The sequence below is a fragment of the Chinchilla lanigera genome, unplaced genomic scaffold (assembly GCF_000276665.1).
Source record: "Chinchilla lanigera isolate Chin_1 unplaced genomic scaffold, ChiLan1.0 scaffold00001, whole genome shotgun sequence".
NCBI lineage: Eukaryota > Metazoa > Chordata > Mammalia > Rodentia > Chinchillidae > Chinchilla > Chinchilla lanigera.
Window position 1 is genome coordinate 42,683,529 of NW_004955402.1, and position 9,383 is coordinate 42,692,911.

The following is a 9,383-nucleotide window of genomic DNA, read 5'->3' on the forward strand; positions in this document are numbered from 1 at the left end:
GGGTATATACCCTGTTTGGCACAGACAGTTTCACAGCTAGAATTTATTTCTTGGTACTCAAAATTGTGGCAAAGGCTTTTCATTCCTTGTTCAAATACCAAACGCCCCATTAGCCACATCTAGGAAGTGCTGTGTGACCGAAGGGTCAGAGTGGTAACCTTTTACCTACTCTCTTCTGTTAATTTTGCAGCTTTAATCGCCTTGACTTACCTCCATATGAAACCTTCGAAGATTTACGAGAGAAACTTCTCATGGCCGTGGAAAATGCCCAAGGATTTGAGGGGGTGGATTAAGGCCTCCTTCCTCGGGGCCACTGACCATCCAGCAAGCTCCACGTGCTCTCTTGCATTTGCCTGACAGACTTTGCAGAGCCGGTGGCGGGCACCACTGTGCAGCATGGCTCCCTGAGCCCGGCCTCCGTGCCTGCCGTGCCCACCTCCAGACCCGGGAACCCGGTCCCAGCTGAATTCCCGCTCCTCACCACGAATTCTCAACTGGTTGATGTGTACACTAATTACATTTCAGGAAGACTTGTTCTATTTATGTTGTGCCTCTGCAGGCAAAGCCCTTAATAAATATTTTGCATACTTTCTAATGACAGTGAATGGAATTAATCACTCTACAGGTATAGTATTACAATTCATGTTTACTTTTTAAAATGATTTAGACTGATTTTCAGATTTTATTTCATTACAATTAAAGATGTCTCATGTACTTGGTAAAGTGAGCATATTTTTTTTTGTATTTGAATTTCATACCAGGCTTAATGTCAATGACATTTTTATTTTTGAAGTACTTTGACACACTGCCCCTCTACTTTATTAGAATTAGAAATTAATTTTTGTCCAAAAACCTTCTACAGAGAAGAACTTGGAGAGACTTTCAAATATAACATTAGGTATAATGATAATTTTTTTTCCATACTCAGAATGAAAATAAACTGGACATTACTTTTTTTGTACAAATTTAGATACTAGCTACAGGCCGAGAGAATTGTAACATAGCATGACATATTTGTGTTAACTTGAAAGGAATCACACCATTATTCCTTAGAAGTAATTACGTGTGCTATAACACATTTGAGACGGGTAGGCTATCACTTCTCATGAGAGAAATTATTAACCCTTCCTGTTGCTGTACAGCCACCCTTTTATTATGTCTCCCTTTTGCTGTTTGTAGTAGAGACATTTTGAATGAATCTTGGCACTGCTTGGCGCAAAACTGTGGAAGCCAGATCCCCGTCAGTCTCCTTTTAGTGCATTCGCTAATCGTAGCTAAATAACCAGTTCTTGCTCTAACTGCACCAGTTCCCGAAGGCACTTTATGTACCACATGGAGGTCATACCTGGTTTTGTTTTTGTTCATTTTTTAATCATAAACATTAAATGTGATGATTATTTCTTCTCCCTGCACACATCTTTCTGGTGCAATATCTATCAGTTGTGAATCTGGCTGCTGGTGTATAAAATCCTGAATGTAAAGCTGAGCCTATAGACCTGTCCTTTCAATTGTTTTGTGATTTCTACTCAACTACAAAGATTTATTTAATATACACTTAATCTAACCAACTTCTGTTACCTAGGACCTGTTGCATGCTTCAATACCGTGTACTGCCTGAGTCGTGTCTCTTGTATGCTAGATTAAAAGTGAGAAAGAAGACTTGCCTTGATTCCCGAGGTCACGCTGTGGTGGTGGTGGACTGAGGGTCTCTGTGCAGTTCGGTTCTTTCCCACCCTAAGTCTGTGTTGCAGAATTCTGTCGTGTTCTGAGAAGATGCCTGAGGCAGTGTGGGAGTTTAGTAACCCTGCTGTCCTGTTTCGCTTGTGTTGCTGTAGAACCTCTTGTGCTAAGTTAGGGGATGCTGGAGAGTGGGTCTCCTGCCAGTCATAGATAAGACAAAAATTGGTGGTTCCGAGTCTCTGTTGTGTAAGAAGAACTTTGGTGTAAGAAATCAGTCGTATTTGTGCAGTTCTGGGCGGCATGTGGGACAGCGTGGACACTTGTGGTTGTAAGCCAGTTGTCTGAGGGAGTACAGAACCCTGAAGTTCTAGAGGAAGGTGACTTGCTACAGGGCTGGGTTTTGGCTCCCTTTTCATGTTGTTTAAAGATACTTAGTAGTGATCAGAAAGCTTGGATGTTAAGTAATGATTTTTAAAATGTTTATTATTTTTGGTTTTTTGGTGGAATTTTTTTTTTTTTACCCCCGACAGTTAACAAATGTCTCAGTGGCAAAAAAAATCCTTTCTTTTTGTAATTTTAATACCCCAGAGTCAGTTATCTTGTAAAAAAAAAAATCATGCCAAAGCCTAAATTGAGAAGCATGCTTTGCTGCTTTTTGAGCAAGACCGTGTAATTTATAGGAGGAGAAATCTGATTCTTGTGTAATAACTGAGATTCTTCTGTCGTTTTGTAAGTTGTATGTTAAAAAATCAGAGTATTCTCTAAATGCAAATTAGACTTGAGTGTTGAAAATACAAAAAAACTATTCAGATCATTTTAAAATCAGGAATGTATAAGAATCATCAACATATACCCTGATGAATACTTAAAAGGGAGTAATTGTGAGTGACACTTCACCTTTTCTAGCCTTTAAGTTACCCTCTGGTTTTAATACAACTAAATATTGCTGGATTTGGGGTTTAGTTTTTAAAAAAAAAAAAAAACATCAACATGTCGCTGTTCCTCAACTATTTACAGAGTTTCACTCTTTGCCTAGAATGATTCTATATCTTCTTGTCTAAATTTTAATGCCGCTCTTGGTGATTTTCATGACTTAACTACACGTGGTGGAAGAGAAAATGCACTGCCCAAGGAACAAATTGCTGGGTCGTAGCTGGGTCCTCCCATCTGGCAGGCTGGCCTGGGGAAGGAGGGCAGTGCTGTCTATCCTACTTGTCCCAGCAGCCAGGCTGCTCGGCACACCAAGGTCTCTGCTTGTCATCCCTAAGCCATAGAGATCACTGTAGTCCCGTTTCTGTGGTTCCCTGCCAAAGCTGTAGTTGTCACAGTCCTTCACAGAAAGCTGAGTGAATGCCAGTGTGCACCCTGTATGTGGAAGGACCTAGAGCATCACATGGCTGCTGTGGATTCTGGGGTGTTTCTGTTCTTGTCCCAGTTGGTCTGAGGGTAAATCTGGAAAGTCTTTCCGGCAGGATTAGCTCAGACTGAGTGCTGGTGTGTTCAGTTCCCTTGTGCACTTACCTTGTGCACATTTCCTTTCCTGTAGCCAGTCCTCTGAAAATTAAGGATGGGAGATACTTTGTTTCTAAGGCCCATTCATAGTTGACATCAGATATTTCCTAAATTCATATGGCAAATGATAGAAAGCAACTTGACATGCATTATTCCTCCCATTTAGGGACCCAGTAGCACATTCTGAGAAGCAATTTGCAAAACATTTGAGCCGCTTTCTGCACCTCACCTTGTTGCATGGACGGCATGCACTGTACCATTGTTCTTTGATCTTGCCAGATCCCAGTTGCCTCTGTTAAAAGTCAAGTTCGTATGCAGTAACGTTCTAACTGTTGTAATAATTAACAGTTTGGTTTGGGTTTTTTTGTTTTGGGTTGTTTTTTTTTTTTTTTGCCAGTTGACTCCTGTATTTTCCTAATAGTCTCACATTTCACATGTGAGATTTTAAAGTCTGCACAGAGAGCCTGAGGTCATCAGCTCCCCAGCCCCTCCCCACTGTGCCAGCTCTCCTCTTACTGTCCTCTCCCTTCACCCTGTCTCTTCACCCCTGTGGCCAGGAGAGCAAGGGAGATGCTGTCTGGTGTTATTTTCTGCCTTGCCAGCAGGGATGCCCTGACTCCCAGAAGCACTTGCGCTACCTCTGTCCTGTTCAGGCATTGGGGTACACATCCTAAGTCATGTCAAAACTGCCATTTTCAGGCCTGAGATATGTTAAAAGACAAAAACTTACTCTACTTCGTAGTCTAGATTTTAAAACTGGGAAGAAAATGTGATATACTTTGGACCACTTTTTTAATTTATATAAGCCTTAATGAACAGTATATATACACTTACATATGCACACTCCACTCCAGAATATTTTCAATGTGTCAGAGAAAATGCTGTAGCATTAGGACATGAGCCTGTGTTAATGTTTTCTAGGGAAGGAATAGCTTTCTGTCTGTTTGAAATTTTCCAAGGAAACCTCTCACTTGACATCTGTCCTTTGTCAAAGATGTCACACTCAACGCAATGCATGTTTAAAGTGCATGTCTCCGTGTTAGCTTTGTTTGTAAGGGGTAGCAACAGGAATCTAAGGACAGCACTGTTGATGCCTGACCTCTAGTGTACTGCATTCTCCACCAAGTATCAGTACATTGAAAGCCTTTTCCATGACCAGGACTTTCATCAACAGATGTCCATGTTCCTTTGTAAGCCCATCCCTTGTACTCAGACTGATTTCACCTAGATTGTCACAGTTTCCTTCATGTTAACTTTGCGTGACTTTGTTCTTCCTTTACTACTCTCTATGTAACATATATACATATATATGTGCATATGCTGTCCCAATATACATGTATATATTTGTATAGCATTTTTACACCTCTGTGAGTAATCTGGTTTCAAAAGGGAGTGAGAGCTTTGTCCCTTCTACAGTTTTATCCAAGCTGTGTCCTGAGGATTCTCACCCTCAGAGCCTGAGAGAACCCTAGGAAGATGTTCATTTGTTGTCATTTCTTAATTTGGGATCTGTTATCAAATGAAACATGAACAAAACGGTGACTTGTAAGGTGAAAAGAGTTTCAAGCATTCCAAATAAATTCTCGCTGTTTCGTAACTTTTTATTGTAAACCCACCTCCTAATACAAAGCCAAGTACTATTTGATACAGTGATCAAAACCAAACTACCTTGATGTTTTTTTAAGACAACTTATGGATAATGCTCATTTTCACAATCAGAATAGCTTTAAAATATGGTTGAATTTGATACACACAGGAAAAGTTTTGTTTAAGAACAAGTCTTTTTTTGCTTTTCTTCTTGAAAGCTCTACAGAAAAATTGTAGTTTGTTTTTCTGACAGCAAAAGAGTAATGTGACAAAATGAAGTCATTGTAAAGAAGTGATGCAACTTGTCAAATATTTAATAAAGAATTATGGAAGCTGGAACATTTTCTACATCAAGTGTTATGGATTGTCTGATTTAAAGCTTCTTTCATGAATTCATTGTCTTGTGTCAAAGAGACTGAAATGCCTGCAGATTTATAAGGTGTTCATTTCCTCAATCTCAGCTGAAAGTTCGATGCCCTTAGAAATAGCCTGCCCTAGGACACATGGCTTAACCGTAATAAGAGGATACACATTTGTTCTTATCCATCTGCCGATTTGTCTTTTAATTGAGCTTGAGAATTGCTGGTTTTCTGTAATACCAGATAATCCATATTGGTCCATTCCTGGAAAGGCAGACTTTCCCTCCGGTTCTTAGCCAGCCAGCCTTGAACTTGTGGGAGAGTTAATGGGACTCAGTAATGAACCCACAGTGTTTCTCAAAATTATGTTCAGAATCTCAGCCTTATGGCAGTTCTCCATTAAAACTTGGTGGCATTTTTTTCAAATGCCAAGTCATTCCAGCCAGATGGGCTCCTGGCAAGTTTTCCCTTTTTCATTAGCGCTGAGCCTCTTTTCCGTATCCTTAGTCCACCTCCTCAGGGACTGCCAGCCAGTAACGTCCCTGCGGGACACAGTGTGGTCAGTCCTTGCTTTCTTGCGTCTTTCCTGAGCAGTCAGTGATCTTGCCAGAAAGCTCTCAGCGGCACCTAGTGCTCCTGCCATCTTGCCCCAGCTTACAAGGACATAATATGGGAGGGCCAGACGGACAGAGCCACTCTGGAGTCCCATGTGTTCATGCTTAGCAACAACTACAAATGCTAGGTTGAGAAGCTCTTCATCTACTCGGATGTCCAAGAGTGATGTGGGCCCTTCCAAAATTTTAAAGCCTCTGGAAAGCGTCAGCAACGAACATGGGTGTCCCCAAATTCTAGGACTAGCTTTCCTAGGCCGTGAGGAACAGCTTTCAAAGAAGTCGCAGGGGTGAGAGCCCAAAAACCACATTCTGATGCCTTTGCTGCTCTCGCCTGTGAGAGAACACTTCTGAGACAATGGGTTTTCAGAGAGCTGGGACCACAGCTTCTTGCTTTACATGGTTTGAATTGGGCAGAGAGGGAATTGAGCCTGAGTTTGCTAACATCCTAGCATAGACTCCTTAAATAGATGGTAGGACTTGGCTGCAAACTGCTAAGGACTGAGGAAGGCGAGAACAGAGAGTCCCTCTTGGGCAGTTTGTAATGCTGGCCTCAGACAGGATTCAGGAGAAAGGTGGATTTGCCCCACTGCTGCTTGCCCAGGGCCTTTGCAGTGCCCCTGCCCCCAAACTGCCGCACCCTTCCCAGCCACCACCCCGCACTGCTGTTAACACCTGCTTCCCTTTCCCCTACAAATGCCAGGCTGGTCCTGGGTGTGGTCCCAGTGGGCTGCAAGTAACAGGAGGGGGAGTGTGACCGGTGACAAGGTAGGTGAAAAGTACCTCCCCCCTCAGCAGAGCGCCTCTCACTCCCTCGGGGCTGCTGGGCACAATCCAAGCTCCCCATCCAGGTGTGCGTGGCCCTCTGCTCTGCAGTTCTGAGCCCGCTGCAGTGCTGCCTTCTGACACTGTGGAACAGAGGGGCTGGAAGAGCTGGCGGGGACTGTGTTTCCTCCCAAGCGTTGGCAACACCGCACCCTATTACTGAAGGGAAACCTCTTTTCCTCCCCGAGAAAAGGGCTTGATTTGCCAGTTAGTTGGAAAGGGGTGTTTGGGGGTTACAGTACACACACTACCAAGCGAGCTGAGCAGACAGTCTTACTGAGTGACACTTAAATGTGTGACATAGAGTGGCACACCTCCAGTAACCTGGCAGAAGGGCACCCTGGCAGCCCTACGATCAGACTCTTCAGCCAAATCTGTGATTAAAAGCAAATTGGGGCGATTTCTCAGCAACACCTTTTCTTGGGAGTTTTAGATAGTCACCAGATCAGGAAGCTTGCAGTCCTGGTTGGTTTGGTCCAAACCAAATGCCAAAGCAAGCCAGAGGTAAGAGGTTGTGTCCTCCAACATATTGGACTCAGCAAACTCGAATCCTGTGATTGCAGAATATGTGACCCAGACGGACCGGGCCTTGCCTTGTCCACGGCTCTCATTTTGCACCTGAGTCCTGGGCTCCTGCCCATAGTCTCTGCGTGTGACCAATACCTTGGGCCTGGGGGACCAGGTTTCCAGTCCAGAAACAAGGATAGGTTCTAGTTTGTGTCCTTAGGGACTGCTGGGACAGCTTTGCCCTCCCAAATGCAGATCTGGAACAGCCACAACTGTGGGTATTTCTCTAAACGGGGAAAGGAGACAGCCCAACCAGACTTGGACGGGACAACCCTAGGCTCCAGGCCAAGGCAGGGTGTAGTTGGTTCTCTTGGAGGGAAGAGGCCGAGAATCCCCCAGGGCAAGTGCTGGGTCAACTTGCTCGTACCCACCCTGGCAACCCCTCAGCTCCAGGGCTCTTATAGAGGTGGGCACAGGTACTTGGCCCCAGGACCATTTTTGGAGCCCAAACCATTTCTGCAGCACATCCAGCAGAAGCATTGCATCAGACATCTGCAGAAAATTGTCTGTTGTTACAGCTCAAGTCCATTGGCCAGTGTAACTCCCCTGCTCTCTCTACGTTTCTCCTTTTCTTTCTCCAAAGTTCAGTGAAGGCATCAAGCTGGAGTGAAACCTCCAAAAGCTGGAGTGAGGAAACCGTGGGGATGGGGGCTCCCCCACCCAGCACCTGCTGTGTGTGTTGTATGAACAGCGAACTGCAGGGTTTAGAGCTGCAGGACGCTGTCCAGGAGGCTAAAGCAAGCCTGTGCTGCAGGGACATGGAGCCCAGTGCCCACTGACACCGATGTAGATGGGCACAGGTGTGGCACCTTCACTGCCCTGTCCTCGTCTCCTGTGTACCAGGCCCTGTTCCCAAGCAGGATAAAAGGCTTCAATAGTTGTCTCTTCCAGTGTAATTTTATCTCTTGGTTTAAAATTGTCTTTGGGGGATAAATAGTGTATAGATCAAATGCCCCATTGAGACCCTTTCCCACAGAGGGCTCTGGTGAGTGCTAGGGGCACAAGTACGGTGGTCTCCCTCTGCAGGTCCTGGGTGTTTTCTCTGTCCCCTGTGTGGGCTTTCAAGTGCCGCATGCCACTCTCCAGGGACCTTGTGACTGGCCTCACCTGCCCATCCTCTGCCTAGGATGCTCCCTGGAGCCTCTGCACCATCGGCCCATGCCAGGCTCCTCGGCCTCTTCTGAGTCTCCCAAGGCCCTGCTGCTATGTGCTCCTCCCAGCACCCGCCAAATCCCCAGGGGGACATGGGACACGGGCTCTGCTGCTCCCATGAGGGGAGAGGGGCCTGCTCCCTCTTTGATGTTTCTCCCCTCTGTCAAGGCCCACAGTGGTGAGACACAGGGCCTCAGAGATAGCAAAGCCCCTGACCTGAGCTCAGACCACCGAGCTGCCATTCTTCCCTCCACTGCCACTTCCTTCCAGTTTCTCTCTGCTTAGAATTCCTTTGAGGGGTGAAACTCTGTAACCTGAACCAACTAGATTTAGCTCTTGATGTGGAAAGAAAAGATTTTAGAATCGACAAAAGTTGCACGTCCCTCAGCAAATCCTGCTATTCAATGCCAATTACTTCCTCAAGACTACAGAGGGTCAGTTTTGAGTCCCAGAACACGATTCCCTCCCCAAACGCTTCTAACATTTTATTAAGAAAATTTGCAAACAAAAGTTGAGAAAGACTAAGTGAACACCTTTGTCTACCGCCTACATTCCAGCCTATTAACATTAGTTTTACTCTGCTTGCCTTATCAGATATCTGCCATCTCTCCACTCTTAATCCCTCCTAATTATTGAAACATGGCAAAATAAATTGCAGGCATCATGTACTACTCCCAATACTTCAGCATTCGTATCATTGGGTAGACTCTTATTTAGATTGTTTTCCTTTGAGGTAAAATTCATGCACAAGAAAATACACACATCTTAAGTGCACGATCACTGAAGTTGGTATACACATACACCTGTGTAGCCCAAATTGCCATTCAAGTTCTATTATGCCTCCTCCAAGTCAGTCCACATATCCCAGATCTGTCCTAAATTTTTCCATACATAGTAGTTTTGCCTGTCCTACCCTTCCATATGGAACCATGCAATTTGTTATAATGAATTTTTTAAATTCTACTTTGTATCTTTGCTACACTGAAGCAATAAAATTTAAGTCAGTGGATGGGAAGTCACAGGGCATTATAAATAGAGAAAAAACTGTCAGTTTAATATTCAAATAGTATCCCCATTTCACAGGTAACAG

The 9,383-nt window shown here is 44.4% G+C and overlaps 1 protein-coding gene across 8 annotated transcripts in view; it reads left to right on the forward strand.

Moving 5' to 3' along the window:
- Positions 1-5,133, forward strand: part of Nedd4l (neural precursor cell expressed, developmentally down-regulated 4-like, E3 ubiquitin protein ligase) — a 349,282-nt gene extending 344,149 nt beyond the window's left edge. For all 8 annotated transcript variants that reach the window (XM_005372988.2, XM_013511013.1, XM_013510994.1 and 5 more), the window contains one exon: positions 191-5,133. In XM_005372988.2, the coding sequence (XP_005373045.1) occupies positions 191-293 (103 nt within the window). In that variant the 3' untranslated portion in view covers positions 294-5,133. The remainder of the gene's footprint in view (positions 1-190) is intronic.
- Positions 5,134-9,383: the final 4,250 nt, after the last annotated feature.